The sequence below is a fragment of the Equus quagga genome, chromosome 3 (genome assembly GCF_021613505.1).
Source record: "Equus quagga isolate Etosha38 chromosome 3, UCLA_HA_Equagga_1.0, whole genome shotgun sequence".
Lineage (NCBI taxonomy): Eukaryota > Metazoa > Chordata > Mammalia > Perissodactyla > Equidae > Equus > Equus quagga.
Window position 1 is genome coordinate 143,176,553 of NC_060269.1, and position 26,795 is coordinate 143,203,347.

Genomic DNA, 26,795 nt, shown 5'->3' on the forward strand with positions numbered 1-26,795 from the left:
GCCATGTCCGTGCCCAGGATTCAAACCAACGAAACACGGGGCCACCTGCCGGAGTGCGCGAACTTAACCACTTGGCCACGGGGTCAGCCCCTGTACTATTTTCTTTTATCATTATTGGGAGGTCAATAAAATCGTTGTTTTTTCAGTTATCTTTTCAGAAGACCAGAAAAAGAAAATCTAATAAAACTACTAAATATAAATCTTCATGTGTGACTGCCTAACAAGGATGACACATGGAAATTTGGATAGTTTGGTGAAACTACCTGGCGTGAAATAACTAATGCCATGGAGCGGTGTTCACGTGTACACTATGAGCTAGATTACTTTTAGTTGTTCTTTGATCAACAGTGTGAGGCAAGTTTGTGTTCTAGCCACCTTTCAGTGAATGGCTTTCAAAGACATCGTGTTCTATGTGGCTGTTGGCATGATGAGATAAAATATTAAAAGGATATGTCACCTAAAAGCTCTCTCCCTTCTGGAGTGGCTCCTTCCTTGGGTGTGTTATTACAGTGGGTGTCCACCGAGTAAGTCACAGTGGTGCTTTGCCAGTGTTCCCCACGGGCCTCTTTCTTTAGACTTTTATTTGAAGACCTATCTTATTGCACAGGCATCTAGAATGGTGTCGTTTCTGTGTGTCCCTTGTCACTTGCGGAAGCAGGCCACCAAAGTAGCATTAGAGAAGTCTTTGACTGTGCGTTCTGAAAACTAAGAGATGTTTCAGGGAGCTGGGAAATCTTCAATCCTCTACTCCATTTGCTTTATTGAGAGTAGCTAATGGTCCCTGGAGCCAACCTTTTCTAGATCTTCTAAGATATAAAGTAAAGATGATTGCTTTTGTATATTACTTTAATAAAATACTAGTCAATCTAAATTAATTCGAGTCACATTTTAAAATTAGATAAAATGTGTTCTGTGTTTAAGAGTTTATAGCTAAAATGACACTAGAGGGCCGCTTGTTACATGCTGCATAAAGACTCCGTTAAGCATTCCTGTGCACACGATTTCTGCGATTTGGGTCAACTGAGAAATTACATTTTATGCTGTCACAAATAAATATACGACATATATAAAACGTGAAATGCAGTTAAAATTATATAACAGAACTTAAGCAATTTTAAATACTCTGCATGAGTGTAGGCCAGATTACACAGAATATGAGAATACTGCCTTGCTGTCCTAGTGCCTTGAGTATTCTTTATCAAAATTGAGTCATTTGTGCTGAGAGTAATAATATGGGTTGCAATTTATGTTTTCTTTGAGCAATTTAGAAAACAGTATCTTTTTGAGCAATATTTTTAAAATCACCAAATTTGAAATAGTTGAAATTTGAAATATAACATGAAAAATTGTATTAACAAGATTGTTAATATTATGTCTAAGATTTTAAGATATTTTAGGAATATAAAAATATATTTTACTTTTACAAAATTATTATTCAGAAATAGCCAAATTCTGCCATCTTATAGCTTCCACATTCTCTACTTCCATTAAAGGTTATTTGTCTTGACTATAGCTGTATCATGTTCCGTCTTTTTCAGCAAGCAAAAAGTGCTCTTTCCTTCAGTCTGACTTGACTTTTTTCAAAGGGATAAGAAGAAATTAAAGAGACCAGCAAAGAAGTTGATCATTTTGTTTTTTCTGTTTTCTTTTACTCACACTCCTGTATTTCAGTCCTATTTCTGAAAAAAAAAATGTTGCTATCTTCCTAGTTTCTTACTTCTTTGAAATTACTCCCAAAAAGGGAGAAAAGGGATATTTGTCAAAGTAATGAAGGTGCCGCCATGAAAGCAGTAACTCTTTGCTCTCTCCGGTGCCATTTGTTTCAGTGTCACATTAGCAGGAGAGCAGTCGTGTTGCCTCTTCGCATGTTTGATATTAGTGTTCTCGCTGCCTCAACTTGCAGAGTTATATCTGGTACAGCATTTGTGAGAGGCTTTTGAAAGCTGACAGCCTTACAGATTTCCTGCTTTAGAATTATTCTTTGAACCTATTTCTAAATCTTCTGCAAACTTGCCATGGTTTTTGGTTTTGGTTTTGGTCTTTTGCCAGTACCGACAACTAGGTAGACTCTCCATCTTTCCATCTCTCCCTAAGGCTGAGGGCCAGGGCAGTCCTGCAGCCGCTGAGGAAACCCAGCCTTCACTGCGATCGCTCCACTGGCGGGCATTTTGCCAGCTTTTGACCCTGTTAATTATTGTTCATTTTGAGATGTTGGCAGGTTAATTATCGTGACTCAGTAGTTGTGTGTGTGTTGTCTGCGAAGCATGCACTGCTTCCATAAAAAGTTACATCTGTCCTTAGTAATCTCAAGAATACTTAGAGGAAGAATATTGCTAATGAATTAACAATCTTGAAAAATCTTTGCCCCAAAATATCTTGCCATAGACTAAAATAAACACATCCAGATTCTTTAAAAGTGGTTTCATGTCTGTTTTTCTTCCCTTTTTCCCAGACAGGGTAGTATCATTTTAGAAAAACATTGGAGAAACTTCTTGAATTAGGATAATTTTTTTAATGACAAGGATGTGGAAATCAGAATGGCTTTGATTCATTATAAGAGGTATCTGTGTTTCTTAGAAGAAGGAAAGTATTTTATTTTTTAGAAAAGTAGACTGCTCTCTAGTATGCTAAAGAGGTATCAGACATCATTTTTCCAAATTCACTTAAGAATAAATAAAGAATAACTAATTGTATGACTGTTTTTAACTTACCTGCTGTTTTTGTGAATCCTTTTTCTTCCTCAAACTTGTGACTTCATTTTGTGTTTTAGAAATATAGTCACGTTTGAGTCGAAAGTTGAGGGAGATTATAGAGAAGAACGAGACTATTTAGTACCAAGAACTGATAGTTTTCTTAAAAAAACTTTGCCTAAAACATTTTAGACAGTAATAAGTATAGAGTAGATTTAAGTAATAAATGCTGGAATATTTTTCTTTTACTATTAGAGCAAATAAAATATGTGCAAGCAAATTTTCTGATCTCTCACCTCTGTTTGAGGCATAATTCTTATTTGAGTTGATGGCTTCTTTTGTTTTTTTGTTTTTGGAGAATACCCCATAGGAACTCTTGTCTCACAGAAGAACTATGAATTTCAAATACTTCAGAGTTTCTTAACCTGCTGGGCTTCCTCTGTATTCTTCACCTCCTTCAAGATAATTTTACTTAAAATTAACTTCACACAGACGCACACAAAATAGACTTTTCTCTTTTTAGATGTAAGCCTTAATTTTGCCCCAAGTGGTTAAGGCCACCCCTGTAATGCATGCAGGGAGAGCTCTTGGTAACTTTCTCTGGGGAAACAAACTGTCTGTTATTTCCTCATACCAGGGCTGATCTTCGTGGCTGATCTGTAGAGGGCAGTGTATTTGTTTTGTTAGCAAGTCTTTGTAACCTCAGGTTTTGTTTTCCCTGTTTCCTCACCATGACGCTCTAAGTAGCGTAGCAACATTACAACCTTCTCTCTTTCTTTCTCTCTCGTAAATCAGACCGAAGGGAGGAGCACTTTCACTTCCTTTATAGAGTGGAATGTGGTGTCACAGGGACTCCTTGTGGTGAGTAAACCCTGATTTTTCCTTCTATACGCTTGGCGAAATTGACATCAGTACAAATGAATATTAATTATAATGAAACAAATAACAAAACAAAACAGCATAGGCAGACATAACCATTTGGGGACGGACACATGCGGAAGAAAATGTGGTTCCCTATCCTTACGTGGTCGTAAAACTTAGTTTACAATTACGCAAGATTTGACCGTGATCTCCCCTAACATAGCAAAGTCACTCAACAAAATGATCTTTAATTATACGTGTTGGTTTAGACTTAACAGCAAATACTTCATCCCCGACGCCTCAGCAGTCACCTGAGCCTAGTTCCTTCCATATAAGCAGTTTTTATTTTGCATCGCTCCAAACACTGAACATAGCTGTATAAAACCAGTTATGTTTTCCTAGGATAGTCTGAAATTATTTTAAAGCCCAAGGAAAACTTTAATCAGTTTAAGCATGTAGTAATTATCTTTCTACCGTATGTTACAAAAAGTTAAGATTTAAAAATTTCAGTTTTGTAATTAAGTGAAAACATCTTAATCCATTTTATTTAAATTTGCTTAAAAATTATAAAAAGATTTTTGTTTCAAAAATGAGAACCTTATTTAATATTTTACATTTAACTAGGCAGAGATTATCCCATTCCTCTTGCTCCTTTGTGTTGCTTCCTTTTCCTTCCTGATCTTTCTGTCTGCTGCTAGTTTTTACTTTAATCTTAGTATATTATCTTCTCCTAAAGAGAGGAGGAAAAAGCCTACCCTTGATCATCTTTGTCTATTATATCATTCTGAGCCATAAATCTACAAGCCCTTTGAAACAACTGAAACACTTTAATTGATAATTGTTTAAAATCCAATGGAAGTATTTGAATGAGTAAAAGAGAAAATTTAGAAATATAGAAAATTTAGGTTATCTAAGATTAGTTTAACTTGAAAATTTAAAAAATTTTTAAGTTCTGTTGAATATCTTGTTTAATCCTACTTGTCTTGCCTAACTCGCAGCCAACCTGTACATTAGATTAGTGGGTTTTCACTTTGTCCAGCAGTTTACTCCACTTATTTATGCGTTCGTTTGGAATTTTCAGTATTTGCAAGATGAATTGCCGGTAACTGCTATTTAGCAGGTGTTTATAAGGAAGAATTTCGGGCTGAAAGTATTGTTCAAAGGCCAATTCAGAGTTGATTAGCAGAGCTGTGGATAAGCTTCTTATGGGGTTTGAAATGCTTATCAGATAGCCATCTAAAAATATCCCAGCAGAGAAGGAAACAAATACTGGGACTGGCTCAAGGTGTTTTAACCAGGTGAACTTGTTTTGAGGTTAGATCTTTTCTTATTCAGAGAGGCCTTGCTATGTACAGATGTCTTTTTAGATGCTACCTTAGAAACAATTTTTTATTTTTGCAAATTTTCTTTTTCATTAACAGGGACATTTATATGAAAACAAGACCCTTGTTTCTTAAGAGTTCTGCTGCTTTTATTTTTGATTTGAATAATACTTCTTAGTTTTGAAAATCAGAGTCATCTCTGTAGCAATCAATTATGATGTTAGCAATGGAAGATTATCACCAGAGAAGGAAAGGCACAAAAAGCAGTGGATCCAGTGGAATATAGTCCTGTTTTTTCTCTTTTTAGAAATCAAGAGCAAAAATGATAGATATACTTGGTTTTTAGCACAATTTTTCTGAAGGATGACAGTACAGTGATAAATTATACAGTATTAAATTACGCTGAAAGATAAAAGGTACTGAATTGTTGATTCCTGTAAGTTTAAAAGTGCTTTTAGAGAAAAGTCTAGAAAGATAGATGGTAATGAAGAGATGTGTTCTGGAGCAGAGTGCCAAGGTTCAGGTCCCTGCTCCCACTTCTTAACTGCTGTCCGTTTCTTAACTTATTAACTGTACAGGTTGCAAGCACGTTCTTGGCTACTCTTTGCCTCATCTGTAAACTTGGGCTGGATAGTACCTTCCTCATCGGATTATTGTGAAAACTAAAATGGATATATGCAAAGAGCCCAGAATGGTGCCTGCCATGTAGTAACTGTGGATTGTAGTATAGGGTGTTTCTACAAATTTTCTGTTGTTTTTACAACTTTTCTGTTTTTTTTTTAACTTTTCTGTTGTTTTTACAACCTGGTTTATTCCTACACAAGATAAAGCTAAATTAAAGTTGTTTATGCTAAATTTTTAAGTTTTATTTATTATGATTTTTGTTTAAAATGTGTGGTATTGTGTTATTTTGGGATATATATTTGCAATGTTTGGTAGAGCTCTAATTTCTAACAATAGCTTGTATTAAATATAATATTCCTCCATAGATATGCTAACACGTTGCTTTGTTGCAGATGTTTATAAAGAAACACAATTGGATATATATATATTAAAAAGCCCTTTATCTCTTAAATAAAATTGCTTTGACTGAGATCTCTTAGCTAACTAGGTGCCAATATAGTACCCAAAACTCTCAGTCTAGTGTTCTACTTTAATTAGTTATCAAAATCATTTTGGTAATCAATGCAAATTCATTAATACCGTCCTAGTTTTCGTTCCTATCATTTTCTTTAACTCATAAAACATGACCTCTAGTTCTCAAATGCACAGGCCCACACCGTTGTGATTTGTGCTTGTCAGCGTACGCTCAGCTGTGCCCGCACTTCTGAGGAGCAGCTGGGTGGAGTCCTCCAGGCTGATGCTTCAGCTTGTCCCCTGGCCAGCCCAGGGGAGACAGTCATACATAGGCCAGGAGCCCGAGAGTGTTCAAGATATGTCCTTGTCTCATTGTTTGAATTAAAAATTTGTTTACCTTCAACTCTTGACAAATATAATACCTCTTCCGTTTTTAGTCTTGTGCGTGTCAGGGCAGGGAATCCCTTGACAGTCAGATAGCTCTGGGCAGCGGTCTGTGTCCTGGGCTGGGTGTTGGAGATGACAGATAAGGATTCCTCTGGGTTCCCTGAGGAGAAGAGGGCCAGAGTTTGCTTGGGAGAGACAAACGGCCTGGAGAAAAGAAAGGGGCAGAAAAGTGAGGGTAGAGATTGATCAGCTTTATCCTTGATGCAGTTTTGCCCAAAACTTCAGCTTTAACTGCTGAGAGTAATTTCGCTCAGTTTATTATGCCTGTCTCAAGAGATGTAGTCTGACTTAGAAGATTCTGACCAGTGTCTCCATTTGGGCTCATTTCTTCAGCCCAGTGTCTTCCCATCTACTTCTAGTCCTTCCTGGAACACAGTCTTCACAGAACTTGCCTCTTTTCAGGACTTGCGAATATCCCATATTCTCTCTGTAAACAGATCACATTCATCCCTGGCTGAAACCATGTGCAGTGTGCATTGTAGAAAACAACAGTGAGGTTCTTTATCAACTGCTCACAGAATGGGCACTGCGTGCATCATCCTTATCTTGTAAAAGACCGTTCCAGGTGGCCGTTTGGAAAACTTACAGATTTCTTGTTGAACTCTACAAGGGTCTTTGGACAGAAAGAGCCCATTGAATGTGGACTAGGATTAGAGAGAGCTCCAGTGAATAGGTAGCCAAGGAATACCAAATAAGTAGATCAGAAGGCTGATGGCCAGCTGGAAACTGAGGTCACCCCTGAGGTATCTGCTAGAATGTTGTCACGAAGGTGGAAATGAAGAGATTCTGCAGCTCCTAATGAAAACACTTGAGGCTTTTTATTGATTATACTATACATAACAGCTGCCAGAAGAGGAGACTGACCATTTTTGTCCTGAGGAATCAGCCTGCAGTAGACTTAGAGCATCTTTCCCATTCTTGTCACAGTAATTTTGTATCTAGTGAAAGAAATCTTAAATTTCTTCTTTTCTCGCGTAGTTTTGCTGTGTTAGTAAGATGTTCCCGTTCATAATTTAGATTTAGCTCTTAATACTCTGACCTCAGAAGTAAGGAATGATTCCTCTCCATTAGTTAGTAAAAAACTATTTTCAGCTCATGTCACAGAGGACTAACTTCTGTAATATAAAAGCTATCCTACAAACCAGTAAGAAAAAGATTGTGGAGAGTATTCATGGAAAATATAAATAACTTAAATATATAAAGATGTCAGTCTCCCAATGAGAGAAATTAACATTGAAACTGTACTAGATACCATTTTTCACCAGATCCAGGGATTGGCAAAGATCCACAAGTTGATCAAACACTGAATCCTTGCACGTGGGCTGCAGGCTTTCTCATGCTTTTCCAGTGGAAGTATAAATTGATACAACTCTTACAGAGGGCAGTTCACCTGCTTCTATCAAATGTCGAGCGAACATAACGTTGAAATTTCAATTTTAGGAATTTATTCTACAGATACACTGTCATATGTGAACCATGACATATACATTGCATTATGGTTTATAGTTGCAAAAGACTTAGAAATCTGTCAGTGATATATTAAATAAATTATGGTGCATCCACACAGTGGAACACTACACTGCCATAGAAATATGAGTTCCTTAAGAACCCCATATGGAAGAATCTGTTATGCTGTTAAATAAAAACTACACGTACAAAGCAGTGTGCGTAGAATGCTAACATTGTGTGAAGAGGGCTGATCCAGCGTGCTGTAGGGCTTTGTGAGGGGTGGAGGCTTGTGTCATAACCATGGCAGTCCACTCACTGCTGTAAAGCCCTCTCAGCAGATGCCTGCCCTCGGTGTTCACTTGGTGAGGCTGCCCACTTCTAATAGCCGTTCTGGTTGAACATCTTCATAGTCTGAACTTGGGCAGGAAATTGCACATTGTTGAGTGTCAGTCAGTGTAACTTCCTTTGTTAGTTTGAAGTTTTTAAAAGATCAGCCTAATTCTCATTAGCTTTATATGCCAGTGTATGTCCAGTAAAGATGATTTATTTGGGGGAACATATTAAATAAAACTCATATTTTTATTCCTTCTTATATGTTTCAGGGACAGACGTTTGCTCCAGCCTGCCCAGGTGTGTGACATTTTGAAGGGCGTCATTTTGGTCATCTGCTATTTCATGATGCACTATGTCGACTACTCCATGATGTATCACCTGATACGGGGGCAGTCGGTCATCAAGCTCTACATCATCTACAACATGCTTGAGGTGAGGCCCTCACTGACTGCCCGGAAGTCCAGCTCCCAGCCTGCACAGGCGTGGGCGACAGCACACAACTGCCAGCTTCCAGTACACAGTACTTTCCTACCGGCTCTGGTAACAGTGCTTCTGGCCTTTAGTTTTCGTACCGTCACTTGAGGACCTTGTTACAATGCACATTCTGATTTAGTGGGTCTGGGCTGGGACTGGAGAGTCTGCCTTTCTAACAGAGGTGCCTGTGCTGTGGGTCCTGGGACACACTTAGAGTCGCAGGTCCTGAGGATGTGATGTGTCCTTGAAAAGGGAAGATGGGCACCTGCTGCCTGGATGTTTCCAGCCGGGACTCCCTTGAGAACGTAAATTGTCAAATGGGAGGGAAGTTTGTTTCACAAATTCATTGGAAACCCCTGTGTGCTTTTTGCCAAAACTTTAAAAATTATGAAGAATGTGTTAGGATTATCTGTGTTTGCTCCAGTAGATTTACATTTTAAATTGTTTTGAAATTTTTACATAGAGCAAGTAAATGTAAGTTTCCCAATCTCTGTAAGTACTTAACATTTTTAATACAGTATACCTCACTTTAAAGCAGTCACTGTGAAAGTCCGCGTTTATACAAAAAATAAGCAATTACATGAAGCAAAAAAAGTGCTTTGGTTTATAGGCAGAATCTTCATAAGTTTTTAAATGGTAAGCTACTCTAGGTTAAGTAATAAACTTTTAAGATTCAAATTGTGTTTTCCTATAGTACTTTTTAGGGACACAAGTGAGGTTGCCCTGTCTTTTCAGTTAGTCACGAGTGGAGTTTTCCTAATGAGTGGACAGATTTCTGCTCTGAGGCTGCGTCGCTGTAGGAGATGAGCGCTTCCCATCTCTTTACAGAGCCATGGAGCTCTAACTATCCTGGCTACTCCCCAGTCCATGACCGAGATGGTTTGAACCCCCCCAGCTTCCTGCTGTAGGCTTGTTGCTGGACACTTGCTTTGTCCCATCAAGTGGGATGCAGATGGCGGGCCTGGGTGCAGTTTATGAAGCGCAGTAGCCATCCTGCTCTCCCCGCCCTCTCACCAAGAGAAAAGCCGAGGCCTCCTCTCCGCACCTTCTGCTGTTTGAGTGGCTCTACATACCAGGGCCCTACTAGTCTCCTTTACTGCCTTCCCTCTTAGGGAGTGTGGGTGATAAGGGCTTCTCCTCACCCCTACACTTAATGTGCATGCCTTCTGGTTTACAGGGCCCTCTACAAGGTGGTATTATTACTGTGATTAAGAAATAGGCCAAGAAAAAGGATCCATGAATTGCTGATCGAAATGGTTTAAACACTCACCTCTAGACTATGGCTGATGATATGGTTTAAGCACAGTGGACAAGAGTCCAGGCTCTAGTCTAGAGAGAAACTGCTTCCAGTCCTGGTTATGATCCTATTATCCTGCACACGACACACAGCTGCTGGTGGCTGAATGTCTCTAATCCTCAGCCTCTCATCTGTGAAATGGAGATACTAGGAGAGTTATGAGGATTAAATGAGACAGAACGTAGAAAGGGCTTAGCACAATGCCAGGCATATGTGGTAAGAGCTCCTAAGTGGGAGCTATTATTCTGCATTTGGCAAATATTTCATTGACACTTGCTGTGTGCCAGGCACTGTCTTAAACCCTGACAATACAGATGAGAACAAAGCCTGATCTCACAGAGCTTATATGCTACAGGTGGGAGAGAGACAGTGAACGGGAGGTATTAGGAGATGAGAAACACCATGATGAAGAAGACAGGTGAGGCGTTAGAGAGCACGGAGCCATAGCGATCGGATGGTCTGGGAGAGCCCTCTCCTAGAATGTGACATTCCCACTGAATCCTGAACGATGTGCCCTCCTATATCCTTTCTTCTTTTCATGTATCATACTATGTTCATGGAGAGCAATACCTGAAAATGTCTTTAGGAAGCAAATCTGCATATTCTGTGTAATAAACCTCCAACAAATTACAGCTGTTGTTGTTTACAGATGTTAGGTGTGCGTCAAGTGGGTCAAATGATCCATTGTCCCAAAACATGTAAATTTGAATCTTGAATTGGAATTTAAAGAGTTAAAACCAGAGGGACTTTGATTATGATGTGTCCTCTCCCTTTTATTTTTGCTACCATGTGGGACTTTCCTTATTACAAACATAGCTAATTAGATAAAGTCTCGTTCAAATAATGCAAGAATTTGAGTACTCCCTGTGTGTCAGAGAATAAAGAAATGTCAGGAAATAAGGAAACAAACATCTCTGCTATTTTGGAACTTACCTTCTAGTTGGATTTAAAAAGTCAGATCACCAGTATTTGAGTTGTATCTGAATTTTAATGACATATTTAAATGGAATATTAAGAAACACCTTGTGAATAATGTTTCTTTAGGTAGCAGATCGTCTGTTTTCATCATTTGGACAAGATATATTAGATGCTCTCTATTGGACAGCAACAGAGCCTAAAGAAAGAAAGAGAGCCCACATCGGGGTGATTCCGCACTTTTTCATGGCCGTTCTCTATGTCTGTATCCTTTTAGACTTTCTAGAAATTCCACCAGTTAATGCGTATTCTGCATTATTTTATTTGTTAGCTGTTTCTCAGATTTAAAGATGTGTGTGTGTGTGTGTGTTTATCCTGAAGATGAATGTGAAATAATCTACTTTCTTTTGAGAAATTGGTTATGATGTTTGTAACTTAATTTAAAGAGCCTCACGTATGCATGACCGTCTTCACTGCTAGAAAACAGTTCTAGTCTCAGTGTAACTGATTATAAGGAAGGATTTTAGGATAAAAGTGTAGTGTATTTATATATACTTTACATTTATGTGTATCTATATAACCTTTGTACTTACATTGGAATTTTTCCTGAAGTTATCTTTATAACTGTGAATTCTTTGTGTAAAACTTGGACTTAAAATGTATCCAATTCATCAGAAGTAAAATTTGAAATTGGTTGGGGAGGAATTTTAGAGGTTTTATTTCCCCCTCCTCTGCTCTGATCTTAAAGCTTTTCTTTCGGAGAGTAAGTGCTTTACTATATACCACAGTGTCCATCTGTGTGTAGCCGTACATATATATTTACAGACACATGCACCTGCACTGAAGTTCCATGTGGAATCAGAATTCGTTCACAGAAATGTGTCGTGTGATTTTTTTCATACTGTCTCCGAGAGAGTGATACTGGCAAGAATTGGATTAATACTTGGGAAGTTAAAGGACTAAGTAGGAAGGTTTCTGTGAGATTAAAAGCTTGTTCCAAGTATAATGAAGTAAAACGGTTACTGTTCTAACTTAAAGCATTCCATATGTATATGACTGTAATTCTGCAACTTGTGGATGTGTTCAAAAACGACATAGGAAGGAGAATCTTAATTTTCAGACATTTCTTAGTGTCTTACATTCCCCATCCCCTGAAGACCCATAGAGGAAAATCACTTCCAGACTAACTTTTACTTTGTGTTCTGTTCTATTTTAGCATGCAAATTATCGTAATTTAGACTGTATATATATATATATAAATCTCTTCTTTCAGTATTTACCATAATTCATTCCATTTATTTAACAAACTTTTTGAGGTCCTGTTTCCCAAGCTTTGTGCCAAGTGCCAGAGACCGTAGAGAACATGACCACCATGTCCCAGGATGCACAGTCTTGGTGATTGGCTGCACAGAGATTCCTTTCTGCTTTTGTTTGTTTCATATGGGTTGCATACATCTTATCCTGTCAAATTTATATCAACTAGAGCTAACAGAGAAATTATAAAGATAATAAAATACTTACATAAGACTTGATTTAAAAAGCATTGTCGTCTTTTTCTCCCATTATTTACTGTCGAAATTTTAAATTATTATCTATTAATATAATATGATAACAGACTTAAGTTTTTTCCTTGACATCACTTACTGCTAGTTTTGCATGCAATTCTTATAATGGTTCAAGCAACAACTCTCAACGTAGCTTTTAACTCACACAACAAGTCACTGCTTACTATCATGATGTCTAATAATGTAAGTAAGAGATTTTATTTTACATTTTTGAGGGTATATGAGTACTTTTGCAGCAGTGTTCTGGATGGGATAAAATTAGTTTTTAATTATGCTCCAGGAAGTTTTATATGTAACATGTCCACTTTTAAAGCTGTTATAATGATAAAAGTCATATTTCTGTTTACTATTTCAGTTTGTTGAAATTAAAGGAAGTGTCTTCAAGAAGTTTGAAAAGAACAATCTTTTTCAAATGTCAAATAGCGGTATGTACAATTAGATTCTCCTTGCAGCTTTATGCAGTATTTTGCAATTCATTCTGAAACTCTCATGTCATGTTTCCTGTGAGCCACTGTTTCTTTGACTTAAGCTGTGCTTTCTCTTATTCTCTCATCATCTTTACTAAGTTTTCTTATTATTTTGGTTATTGTAATCTTAGGATGTTTAAAATGATAAAAAAATTATAGACATTTGTATAGCACCGTACAGTACTTTCAGAAGCTTCTCATTAATCCAGAAATTTCTTGGAGGCAGCTAACATTATTCCATGTTATAGATGCGGAAGCTGAAACAGAGAAAGTAATCTGACTCTCCCAAGGTCACCCACATAGCTACTAAGAGCAGAATTATGACTGCACACCTCAGCTTGTCTCTCAGTTCTGAGGTTTGTCAGTTATGCCTTACTGCCTCCTTTCTAATTCTGAAAAAGTGTGAAGGCACAAAGTATATCTCTGGAAACATTCTCTTATATAGTTATGAAAATCAGAGAGCTTAGTGTCTTGGTTTTCAAAGTGGAATCCTGGAGAGGAGTCCCTGAGACCCTTCCAGGGAGTCTGCAAAGTCAAACTGGTTTGATAAGAATACGAAGACGTTAGTTATCTCTTTCATATGTGGACATCTGCACTGTGGTGTGAAAGCCGTAGTGAGATATCACTGCACACCCACCAGAGTGGCTGGTCCTGGAGCCTGACAGTGCCGACTGTTCGTGAGGGTGTGGAGTGACTGGCATTCTCATGCACTGATGGTGTGAGTGTGAAATATTACAGCTGCTCTGGAAAACCTTTTGGCAGTTTCTTAAACAGTTAAACGTTTACTTACCCTATGATGCAGCAGCAAGAACATGTTTTCGCAAAAGGGCTTGTACAAGAATTATTATGGCAGCTTTAGTCATAGTAGCCCCAAACTGGAAACAACCAAATCCTACTATCAAGAAGAAAGTAGATAGACAACTTTTGGTATATCTACACTGTGGAACACCACTTGGCAATTAAAGAAAACTGTTGTATTCAACTATATAGATGAATCTCAAAAGCCTTATACTAAGTGAAAAGAGGCCAATCACAAAAAAGTACATTCTGTGTGATTTCATTTATGTGAGGTTTATGATCAGACAAAATTAATTCATGATGATGGAAACAGAAGAATGATTGCTTATTGGGGATGGGAATAGACTGGGGACAGGGGCCAGTGGTGGCCCTTGGATCTTAGAGCCCTGAAAGGCAGTGTGGTCCCCCTTTCTGTGTTCAAGCGTGCACTGCCACGCTCTGTGAATTTGAAATAAAAGAGGAGGGGAGGGAAAAGGAGGGAAGGGACTAAATTCTAGGTTTTTTTGGTCAGCTTCTGGAGTTAATTGTGGAATATATTGATTCAACTAGAAGAATTTCATTTGTTCATATTTTTTATTAATTTATATCCATATCCTGCTTTGACTAGGCACTCTTCATAGAGCTTTAAACTAGATGTGCAGATAAGTTTTAGGGGTTTTCAGTGTTCATGTATTGTGAGGAAGAGATTGTGAACAATTTTTAACCTTATCGCCAGCTTGTTGATGTAATTAATATCACTTTTTCTTTCTTTTATAAACAGGTCCCCCAAATTACACACTCTTAGCTTAGAAAGATTAGAGAGTCAATATTTGAGTTTTAAGAAAATTCTGAAAACAGTGGAATATTGCTCAGACAAGGCATGTGAGTTTACAAGAAATTCAGGAATATTTGGCTTAAAATGGTTAGTAATCAGCATGAAAAAGTTTTACTTTTTGTTAGAGGTAAAATAGTTCATGTTACAATGCAGAGTGATCTGCATTGTACTTCTTTCTATCTCCCTTCAGGTTTTATAAGAATTTAATTTTATGTAAGGTAGGTTTTAAAACCCACTCCCAAGTGAGAAAAATATCTGTCTTAGGCAATCTTGCTGATATTTCAGGTGGCGCTCAAAGATTAAAGGGGTAGGTAGGGAATCCCTAAAACCTGCTTTTTCACATGTTGACTCTGAATATATTGCCTTCTTCACATGCATTAGCAGCTCAAAAATGAGAGCCATTCCCCAGGATACTGGTAGTCACACACCACATTCATCAAAACAAAATTCATCAGTCTTTATTAATCTTTACAGTATCTTGAAATAGTCTGCTTTTCTAAAATCTGTTTTTCCTTAAATATCTCTCTATTAAGATGGAGTTTTTTCTCCTTTATCAGTATCCTTTGAATTGAAATGCTTGTAGGTTTTCTTTATGTTGGTCACTATCATGTGTCCAAGAATCAGATATGATTCATTTAAACACTGCTATTGTTTTTGTTTCATTATATCAGAATTCATAAAAATTATATTGGCTTATTTGAAATAATATTTTAAGTTTTTCAAGGCAGTTTCTTTCCAGATAATTCTGTAATGAACGAAGTCAGTATTATGTACCACACTTGGTAGAAGCATCAGAAATGAGTGTATTTCTTTGCTAAATTTGTTTATGGAGATTGGAAATCCAAAGGACTTAGCACACATACAGACGCAGCTTTGTGAGTAATCATACAGAATTCCAACTAAGGGTACATTGGCAAGTTTAATTAATCCCGTGAATTAAGTTCCACAGTTAATTATAAGTAGCAGAGAATACATTTTGTTTCAGATTATGGAAATTATTCTAGGACAGACTTTTCTTAGCTTCTTCCTTTAGCCTGTATTCCCTTTTGAAATCACAAAATAAATTGAACATGTGATTTTTAACCTGTGTGCTTTAAGCACCACACCTGCTTCCTCCCAGTTTTGCGATGCCTTTCACAGGCGCACACCTGTGCTCTTCCCCTTGCTACTCACTGTGCTGTGAGTTTACATCCCAAAACATGGTATTTCATAAGAAATAACTCTACAGTTTCATAGTAGAACAGGAGTTTGTGCCCACTGGCCTTAAAGAAGTCAAGGGACAGCTCAGACCCCCTCAAACAAGGACTAGGAGCTGAGCTGCCCTGGAAAAGAAGGTGCTGCGCCTGGCTGGAAAGAGTTCAGGGATTTGAGGAAGACACGTGGAAATGCCAGCGCGCTCACAGAGACCAAGGTTTAGCTGTAGAAGTCCAGATCCTTTCCTGTAGTGTAACAGGGAAAGGTGGAAATTGGAAAAGAGGACAAAGACAATCCCAGGAGGGCCTTCAAGGTGGAATTGAAATGCACAGGGCTGTGGTGGGCCCACAGTTGAATGGCATGGTGAGACCCCGAATTACTGAAATCCTAGAATATTCAGGAAATGTCAGCAGATGTATACAGATAGATTGCGATGGTTTGTTACATGAGCAATGGCTTCTAGCCATAGTCCCCACCATTACATAGACACACAAGTAGTTGTGCCAAACTTACTGCACACGTAAATTTATTTCATTCCATCTCTTGATTACATAGTATCTTAGACTGTAGTAAGAAATAACAGCTTAAAAAGTGAAATGTGTAAACTAGCCTTTAGCAGGGATTTAGTTGTTTGCCTTCATTAAGTTCATTCGGAGTCCTTAGTGACTTATGGTACATATCATTATGAAACCTAATTTGGGGGTGGTTTTTTCTCCCTAAGTTCTCCATATACCCTGAGTAATGCTATTGTAATACTAGTACTCTCTTAGCTAAAGAATTCATCAGGTCACTACTTGTGTGCTTACTATTTACCAGACTGGAAGTAGTCTGAGATTCCCAGAGGGGTTTTATGTTACCCAAAGTCTTGTATTTTACTCTCTGCTTCTGTTTTTTCTTCTTTTGTAAAATGAAAACAGTGTTATATGGGCCCAAAGCCCAGTGGAGGAGTCTAATGATTCAGTCTGAGCAAATTGATGGTTTGAATATTTTTTGAAGTTTATAGAAAACTGGAATTTCCATAGTAGAATTATGTTAATAAAAGAAGTAAATGGCTTACCAATGTAGCAGCATTCTCTCTCTTGCTCTCTCTAATAGTGTATTTATTTTACAGACATTTATATGTAATATAATAATTTCATGTTCTGACTAAAATTATATGTACAGTATATTTTTGTCATATGCACTATAGCATTCGTATGTTAATTTTTTTCAGATATTAAGGAACGATTCACAAATTATGTGCTTTTGCTAATAGTTTGTCTGAGAAACATGGAACAGTTTTCTTGGAACCCAGGTACGTAACTCTTAACAAATACAGTGCCTTCTAATTTTATTCTTGAACCAAAAATCATTCTTTTACATGGAATAAAATGAGTATTGCAGAAAACTTCAAAAAACTTGAGCTGTTCCACTCTGAGTATTAGAAACACCTGTGTCAGCAGAATGGCCTGAGTATATTCTCTGTGCGCTGGTGGGATGCCATACCTGGTATGGTAGTCTTTGGCTCATCATTTCTTATAAACCACACAGCATCTCTAGTGCTCTGTACTCAGTGGGTGAGTAGACCCTTCTAACCCCTTTGTTTATTTCTTTAAATGTAGTATGCTGTGGTTATCTAAATATAGTCAGATCTCCTTCATTTTAGGGATTCACCAGAAGAACTTTTGCTCTTTCTTAACATTTGTCTTTTACCCACTTGCTGCCTGTTAACTAGCATTTTGAATAAGGATAAATTAAAGGAATATAAGGTAAAGCAGTGAATTTTGTTGCTTACATCCACCTCTGAATCAAGGCTGACAGGAAGTTGTCAAACTCCACGAACATCCATTCATTTAGCAGACGCTCTGAGTGGATGCTGTGTGCCGGGCACAGGGCTGGGCGCTGTGGCACATGTGGAGGGTGCTAAAATTGTGTCAGGCTCACAGGCCAGCAGAGGAGAGAGGCAGCTGTTGTGCAGTCTGGTAATGCTGAAGTGAGCTGGGTGGGAAATGATCACGTGCTCAGCTTTCTCCAGTCATTTAGTTTTTTTATGTCTGCAATTTTTTTTCAACCTTGTTCTTATGGTATGAGATCACGTTTTGCATTTCATTTATTACCCCCAATACTATGCATGTTATAGACATGTGATAACTTATTCTTAATTTATTTTGATTCATTGCTAGTTCTTAGCCGTGAAAAATCAGAAACAGACGTAAAATGAGATATGTGATCTTGGAAACATGTTTCCAGAGTTATTTTCTTGTAGAAGCTATAAGATCAAATGACATATTTTACAGTGGCTTAAGTTCTAATCTGAATAGATCCAGATGCTACCTGACTTGCGGCAGCAAAGCCCCTCTTCTACACATTCACCTGGATTCTCTGTGTACATGGGTTCTTGGTTTATAACTCAGTCAGCCAACAGGGTGTCCATGAGAGGCAGAGAAGTGAGCATGGGTGGCTGGTGCCAGCAGAGTACATGTGGGACCCAAAGCAGGGTTTTTGTGCCAAAGGACAGTAATCCCTAACTCTGCTGACAACTGGATGTCTGAAGTCATATTCTCACTTGTACTTGACTTTCAACAAATTTAATTTGCCTCCTTTGTCACTACTGTGATAGAGCGTATAATAAAAGGAACCCTCAAGTTGGTGAATTCATCTTTCTTTCACTCTTTCTTTAGTTATTTTAAATCAAAATACTATTTATGGAAGCTTGCCCTAAGTTCCCAAGATCATGAATAACATAAAAAGAATACTAGCTATTTTGTAGGCCAGGCAAATTGCTATACACTTTACATCATTATCTCATTTAATTCTCATGATGGTGATGTAGATACTTTTATTTTGTAGATGAGGAAGCTAGAATTTAGATGACTGAGAAACTTTCCCAAGGTCATATGCCAGCTAGCATCAGAGTTTATTGTTGAAAGAGGTCCCCTGATTCCCAAAGCCTCAGCATGATGCGGACTCACTCAACTGCCGTGCGACGTCAGCACGTATAGCCCCATCTGTGTCGTCGCCATTGCAGTCTTCAGCCACCCCAGCTTGAATTGCCATAGGTCCCTATCAGCATTTCTAACCTATTTCTTGCTCTGTTCCACTCTTATATCCTTCTTCTGGGTCTTAGGTTATCTGTTTGCATTTTTTATCAGGTCCTTGATACTGAATTGACATTTTAATAAATGTGGTAAAGGTGAGCAAACTCGACAAATTATATCTGTGTGACGGTGAAATAAATGATTGATCAATATCTTTGTCATAGTAATCAAAGAGGGGAAAAAATTGTTCCGTTGACCTGAGCACACGTCCCTGCCAACTATTTGCTGTCACATTGGGGCAGCTATAGAATTAATGGATTTTAAAATGAGCCTGCCTGATTAGTCATGCCACCAGTTCACTGGCTCCATGAAGGCAGGTCCTGCCCCTCAAATCATGCCTGGCACCCAGAAAGTACAGAATATTTGTTGAATGAATTATCCTTTAACTTGATAAAGTATGGCTCTTTTGATATTTAACTGAATGCTAGTTCTATCTCTGTTATTGTTTATTGAAAACAGTTTAGTTTTGCTCTGTGGAGATTTCGGATTTCTGTGGTATCCTGTGGTGTTATGGATTCTGTTCATATTAAGAGATTTAATTGTCTCTTTTTTCCTGTACTTTATAGATCATCTTTGGGTGTTGTTTCCAGATGTCTGTATGGTGATTGCATCAGAAATTGCTGTGGATATTGTAAAACATGCGTTTATCACCAAGTTCAATGACATTACTGCAGATGTATGTATTTTAATAATTCAATGTTGAACGTTGACTTCTGCTACTTAATCTTGTAAAATCGTAGAATGACAAGTTTAGGTTTGCATTTATGAAGATAATAAAAGAGTACTACTACTTAAAAGTTAGACTTACAACTTTAAATTTCTAAAAATTATTACATTACTGAAAGAAGGTTTTTTCAGTATTGAATAGCGCTGCTTCCATACTTTTGGGTGGCAGTGTTGATTGCCCAGTAGTTGATGTCAGTGTCACTAACTCACAATCATTAAAAACTGTTAATACTATCATAATCTCTTAAACATTTTAAAACCACATTGTTTCTGTTTAAAACGTTAGACTATCAAAACTATTCTCTGTGCTTGGATTTTTAAAATATTTTATATTTAAAATGAATTCTTCTGTGATTATGAATAGGTCTATCTCTGGTGAGTTCTAGAAGACAAGAGCCTATGTTTTTCTGGTGAAAGCATTTGATGAAACTTTGAGAGATTTGTTTTATATTGTAACCAGATATTCTGTAGAATTTCCAGAAATAGATATGTGGCTATAGGCTCCTTGTATACAAAGCATAAGTTTCCTAGTGCATTCTTCATTCCTACTTAGTCCCAAAATGAAAACTAATTTCAGCAGTTTTCTAGATTTTACTTGTACTTTGTCTTACTCTGATACTTACTGTTTTATTGCAAAAGGCAAAGATTTAAATCTAATGGAGTTGCAACTACTACAATATGATGATTTGATTATAGGTTTCTTAATGCTTTAATATACTTGAATAAAATATGATCTTACACTTTTTTGTAAAACACTGACAAAGTGGTTTCCCCATTTACTCTCTTAGCTTCCTCAATCCAGAATGATTCCCTTTTCATGGGATCATTTTCTCAGTATCTGAAATCAAAATTAATAGGCATGATTCAGCCACTTGGTGCAGTTTTTAGTGGAAATGACAATTTACAAGTGCCTTCATAACTACTGTGTTCTCTCAGTTTTATATCTTGTTCAGTGTCCATTTTTCTAAGGAATCAGTATCATTAGACATATAGTAATAATAATTTTTTAAACTTTTCACTTAATGTAAAATTTCAATTTTTTTAATATATATATTACATTACTTAAAATAGCCACTATTCCCAAAATTCTGAACTGTCAGGATCATAATCATTGAATGTTCATCTCTTTGAAAAGAAACCTTTAAAAGGCCCATGAACGTAGCAGTCGGGGGAGTTGAGGCTCTGTTTTACCCTACTGTAGGAAAACAAATAGAGACACCACCCAGAGGTCTGCTAGGTTGTTAGCACCTTTTTCCTGCTTAATTATTAAGCATTTTCATCTACAAAGTCTAAGTCTTTCCTCATTATATATTTGTGCTATGTTACTTAATATTGCATTCTTATTTGTCCTTAGGTCTACAGCGAATATAGAGCCAGCCTTGCTTTTGATCTTGTTAGCAGCCGACAGAAAAATGTGAGCATTATATCAAAGACATAGTCTGAAATTAACTGAACAGTGGTTTAATTTAGCATGGAATATTAGTTAAGAGAAAGCTGTGTAACTCCTACTTATCCCCATTCTAAATATTTAGAAATTAAAAATAATATTAACATTGAATAGGGTATGATTTTTACAACATTGTAACAGTTGTACAACTTTATATTTAAAACTTCTTATGAACATTTAGATTCCCACATCATTTTACTAAATTACATAATAGGTGCCAGGTTCTCTGCTTGCTCATAGCTCCAACTGTTTAGAACATTTGGTGGTGATGAGTGAATAGTACTTTTTAAATGCTGTTTAAATCCCTTAAACCCTTTTCCTCTCCCTCTGTCCAGGCATATACTGATTACAGTGACTCTGTGGCACGGAGGATGGGCTTCATTCCTCTCCCACTAGCTGTTTTAGTAAGTCTGTACTCTCTTCCCTTTTTTATGATGAGATAGCCATCATTATAGAATGTTAATAAATAGATTATCAGTAAGTTTTTTCAGAAGGACTTGATATAAAAATTAAAGGTAAATGACTTCAAAGGAAATTTTGTTTTAAATTTTAGCATTATTCTTTTGGATTTTGAGCTATCCAATAGATAAGTGATATTAAGAACTGTTTTATGTAATGGCTTTCCTAACAATGAGAATACTCATTTTTGCCTATTCATTTGGCAAAGATTTTTCTTTTTGAATGGAAATACCTGGTGGGAGGCATTGGCGTGGCCACAGTAACACATACTGGTGGAAATATGAGTTGATCCCATACTTCTAACGGGCAGTTTTGACAGTATTATGCTTTGATGCAGTAATTCTAGTTCTAGGACTTTATCCTATGGAAATAGTTTTAAAAAAACAAGGCCTATGATTTATAGGCAAGGTTATACATTGCAGTGGCATTTATGGTAGTAAAAGTTTGGAAACAAATGAAACAGATTAATTAATGGTGTGCTCAAATGAAGAAATATTCTGTATCTAATAAAGTTACTACTTTTAAAAATTCTTCTGAAGTTTTTACAATGACAATTTCTACTGTTAGACTTAGGAAATAGCATATATTTTTTAAATATCAGCATTGAAATTTACTAGATCAACCAAAAAATAGTCATCAACTTTGAATATTTTAATGAATTGCTCAGAACAGCCTTGCAGAAAGTTACTAGTCACATGAGTCTGTGATAACATTCATTAAGAAGATTTGCTGGCTGTACCTATATTTGATTATATTCCTTGTTGACTGCCTATTCTCAGATCAAAAGAAATGCAACCATCTTCTTGCCAAAGGACATCTAGAGTTCTCCTGTAGATGCAAAGCCTCAGGGAGATGTATAAAGAAGTTGTAGGTCATGCCCACTGTATTTTAGATCAGCTTGCCTGACTTTTTTAGAGGATGGATGATTAATCAGTTTAATGTTATTCAAATTTCAGTGTGACTCTCCAGACAACCACATCCTAAATGTTTTCAATTATATTAGTAACTTGTTTCTTACATAATAATGTAACTTTCTTTTGCTTGGATAAAAGAACTCTTAGTATTTTGGAAAAGCAGAGGATTTTACAGAGTAAAATTATTTGTTAAAGTTTTAAGAGATTGATAAAATAAAATATTAAATTTTTCTACATTTGTTCCTACAACTGGAAACATACAGTGTGAGGATATACTTAGGTTGCCTAACTGATTAGAAAAAGCGTTGGTTCAAATAGTTAGATTTAAATGTGGCCCTGCATTGCCAAATAATAATTGACTATCTAATAACTTATTTGCTAGAAATCTTTATTTATAATTGGTATGAATTTTTTAATTTAATATTTTTACATTTTCCTCCAGCCTTTATTTTTCAAGTGAGTTTTTATTGTTGTTATACCAAAGGTTTCAGTTTAATTAGTAATTGATTAATAAAACACTTCTGGAATGCTTCTTGTATTTTCCAAGAGGATTACCCAGTTATCTGATAATCAAGCAGGTTTTCTTCTGCAGTACTTTTCTCGAAGAGCTCCACAGTGACGCTGGAGCTTTGCCAGATATCCAGGAGCCTTGAGGAGTATTCCGAGGCCTCAGTAATCCAGTTAATTCTTTAATTAAAGCCCAAGAGTGGCAATGTTTCTTTCTAAATGTCACCTTAGGTCCTAAAATGAATTCATATCCAAAAAAAGTAAGAGAAATCATGTAGTAAGGTCTCATGGAAATTAAATATTGGACTTACGTATCTTAAAGTTACCTAATAATATACTAGATAAAAAATGAAGTCATTTAAACCTTGAAGGTGATCATTGGTTTGCCTGTCCTGTTCTTGAGAACATCCTAGAGCCACGTTAACCTCCATCACAAATGTTTGTACAACATGTCCTTTTCCCTTAGAGATTGGGACAGAGATGAGGATGAGGACTTCTAGATCAGTTTTCTTATAGTGAAAGTTTATTAACAAATGACAGTCCATTCCCTCTACCTCCTCCCAATTGTTGTTTTGTTAAAAGCATTTAAAAAATATCGTTTAAGCTGTATCTTGTAATATTTATTTAAGACACCCTAATAGACCCTTCCATTTGATGATAGCATTACTAGATCAGGTCAGTTATTTTCCCTGATTTCCATTTCCTGATTAGAGCATCGCCAGACCCTAATACATGGGCACGTGATTAAGCTGAGCCTGTACGTGTAAACCTTTCCCAGCGACGGGTCCCCCCAGATTTATTCAGCAGACTTCCATGGGATTTCTGTGAGATAAGTAAGAAATAGGTGTTTAACCATAACTATCCAAAAGAGACAAATTTTCCCACCTTTAAGTAATTAATTTTGTAGTAGTATTTAGTGGTTTTGAACAGTACAAACCTCCTAAGGTTCCCTGTTCTCTCCACTCCCTACGAGTGAGTCACTGGGGGTTTTTTAAAAGAGTCAAAGAACAAAAGACAGAAAAAGCAAGAGTAAGGGACATGCCCACGAAGTGGTTCCAGCTCTGGTAGGGGCATGTGTGCAGGATGAATCCATTTGTCCTCCCAGAATCATTTTTGATTTTAAAAATCAGCAGATTTGCACCTTTCTCTGGTACAAATAGACGTCATCCATGCACGAGGTGTAATGCCCGACTTCAGAGAGTCCACAGCAGTTGAATGTTGTGTTAGCCACATGCCTCCTGCACATGCCTGATGGAATCCAAATCTGCCGCAGAAGTCTCACAAGCAGCCAGATTGTGGCAGCAATCGACAAATCTAGAACTGCTTACTTGGATTTAGACAGAGGCCCAGGAGTGTGCCTAGAGTGTTAAGATCAGCATGGAGAAGTCTTTATTTAAATATTAACTAATAATTCTGTGGTTGTGTGTTTTGTTTGTGTGTTTTGTTGTTTTGGTTTGTTTCTGGCTAGCTCATCAGAGTTGTAACAAGCTCAATTAAAGTGCAAGGAATCCTGTCTTATGCCTGTGTCATACTCTTCTATTTTGGGTAAGATTAACTATTCTTGAATATGTTTTTGGTTATTCAGTAAAGTATAAATGCAAGATGTAATGGAAGTTAATAGCAACCAAATCATACTTCACCCATTCCAGCTGTCCCAGGGGCTCCCTGACAGCTTGTACCTCCACATGTATTTGTGACTCAGTGAATTCTGGTTAAATTAAATATTTGGTAGTAGTATTAATAACCCTTTAGATTTTATTTTAATCTTTAGTGAAATCATTTACATAAAGCCCTTTTTACTTAGGATTTAAGTTTCACTTGTATTTTCTATTATAAAATAAAATCCACCATTGAAATCACTTTTCTATGTTCAAAATGTCTTTGAATTTCTACTATTTGCCACAGTCATTACTAGCATGCTCTAGACCTGTGCCATGTAAACCCAGAGAAGATGCAGAAATGTAGTTTCCCTGTATATGACATGCCGACTTTTCTCTGTAGATGTGTTGGTCTCGTAGCTTACTCTCTGACTAGAGAGACAAACGGTAACAAGTAAACAACTAAAACAATTTAAGGGAGTAGCAAGTGGTATGAAGAAAATAGCAATATAACATGCTCTTTTGAGGGGCTGGCCCCATGGCGAAGTGGTTAAGTTCACAGGCTCCACTTCAGCAGCCCAGGTTTCCGATCCTGGGCACAGACATGGCACTGCTCATCAGGCCATGCTGAGGTGGTGTCCCACATAGCACAAGCAGAAGGACCTACAACTAGAATATACAACTGTGTACTAGGGGGCTTGGGGGAGAAAAAGAAGAAAAAGAAAAAAAAAAAGATTGCCAACAGAGGTTAGCTCAGGTACCAATCTTTCAAAAAAAAAAGTTAAAATGCTGTTTTTGCCATTGTTAGTTTTTCTCAAGAAGTGAACTTAAGATAAAGTAGCCCAGCCTAGCTTCAGATTTCTTAAAAAGAAAAAAGGGACCCTGTCCCCACACTCACTTGACCTGTGGCAGGTGCACTGTGTAGGAGCTATGCCCAGAGTGTCGTGTGTGAGACGGTCCGAGCTGAGTATCTCTTGAGGAAAAACATGGGAGGGAAGCCTAGCAGTAATAACCTGGGTGGGAGATTTACTCAGAATCTTATTCCAGGATGAGGTCTGCCTTCCAGAGACTTTGGAGGTGGGCCCAGTTTTGTGTTTTGAGTGTGTTTTCTGCACTGCTCTCTGCCTGGTACCTGGCACATGGCAGCTGCTCTGGAAGCTTCTGTCGCAGGAGCACGGGCACAGTCACTTGTGGTTGTCTGCACTGAGCATCATGAGGCATGACTATGCTTGCGACACCTTCAGAGCCATGCAGCAGTACGCTCATGTCGGTAAGACCCACCCACGGCAGGATAGGATTCTGATCAGGTCACATACCCTTTACTGTTTTCCATCTGAATGAAGACGTAAATCCTTTACTTTATTAGGTTAATTCTGTTCAGTTTTTTGACATTAAAAAATGTAAGATGCTTCTTTTCTGGTACAAATGCTCACACTGCCCTCAGAAGTTCTTCCTAGCATCGTGCCTTGTTCATCAAGTGGTATTGCTATAATTGCTCCCATCCTTGTTTAACAAGCTAATTAGTCTCATATTTTTCTTTTGACATAAACAAATCAGGACGTGAAGCCTGTGTATGCCACGTCTGAAAACCTTTATTTGGTTACAGTTGCCTGTACACCATTCATCAAAGTAGATTAAAATCTGAATTGTGTAGAATTCACCACCTCCCCCAACCCTCACCCCCGTCACCTCGCTCCAGCCTCTCCCCACTTCTCCCCCTCGATAGTCCAGCCAGGCACGCGCGCTCACTGACCTTTCCACTCTACTGATTGGTTCTGATTATCCTCTCCTCCTTCCAAATCCTTCTCCGAGCCACTTTGTCCATGAAGCCTTCTTTATCTTTAACCTCACCAAGCCCAGGAATCTCCCTTCAGCAAAAGCAAGTCAGAATTCAGTGGGGCCTCCTTAAAATGCCTCCCGTGCCTTCCCGCCCACTCCCAGTCTCAGCCTCCTGCCCCCCAGACTCACTCTTGCTTGCTGTGGAAGGAAGGCTTGTAGCCCTTGCTCTCACTGTCCGCTCAGCCCTGCTCAGGGAGCGCCTGCTCAGTGCCAGGTACTGGTCCTGGAGCTGTGAAGGGTCACCCAGAAAGAAGACAGGCGAGTGCCCTGCCTTCGTGTCACTGAAGGTCTAGTGGAAAAAAGACAACAACCAGAGAGACAAATTGCTGCGAAATGACAGTTGGCAGCAAGCCTCAGGAAGAAGAATATGGTCATGTAAGGACACGGAGAAGGACAGAGGTGGCTGCCTTAGAGCGGGCTGGGGAAGCCTCCCGGTGAGCTGGTGTCTCAGTGGAGACTGGATGGAGGAAGGGAGGGAGAGCTGGTGTCTCAGTGGAGACTGGATGGAGGAAGGGAGGGTGAGCT

At 37.8% G+C, this 26,795-nt stretch overlaps 1 protein-coding gene across 1 annotated transcript in view; it reads left to right on the plus strand.

Moving 5' to 3' along the window:
• The window catches only part of TAPT1 (transmembrane anterior posterior transformation 1), a 59,486-nt gene that overhangs the window by 26,526 nt on the left and 6,165 nt on the right, over window positions 1–26,795 (plus strand). Inside the window, exons 6-14 of the mRNA XM_046655781.1 lie at window positions 8,449–8,611; window positions 10,995–11,130; window positions 12,516–12,613; window positions 12,786–12,855; window positions 16,917–16,997; window positions 19,347–19,456; window positions 20,861–20,920; window positions 21,289–21,357; window positions 24,302–24,378. Coding sequence (XP_046511737.1) covers window positions 8,449–8,611; window positions 10,995–11,130; window positions 12,516–12,613; window positions 12,786–12,855; window positions 16,917–16,997; window positions 19,347–19,456; window positions 20,861–20,920; window positions 21,289–21,357; window positions 24,302–24,378 — 864 coding nt within the window. The remainder of the gene's footprint in view (window positions 1–8,448; window positions 8,612–10,994; window positions 11,131–12,515; window positions 12,614–12,785; window positions 12,856–16,916; window positions 16,998–19,346; window positions 19,457–20,860; window positions 20,921–21,288; window positions 21,358–24,301; window positions 24,379–26,795) is intronic.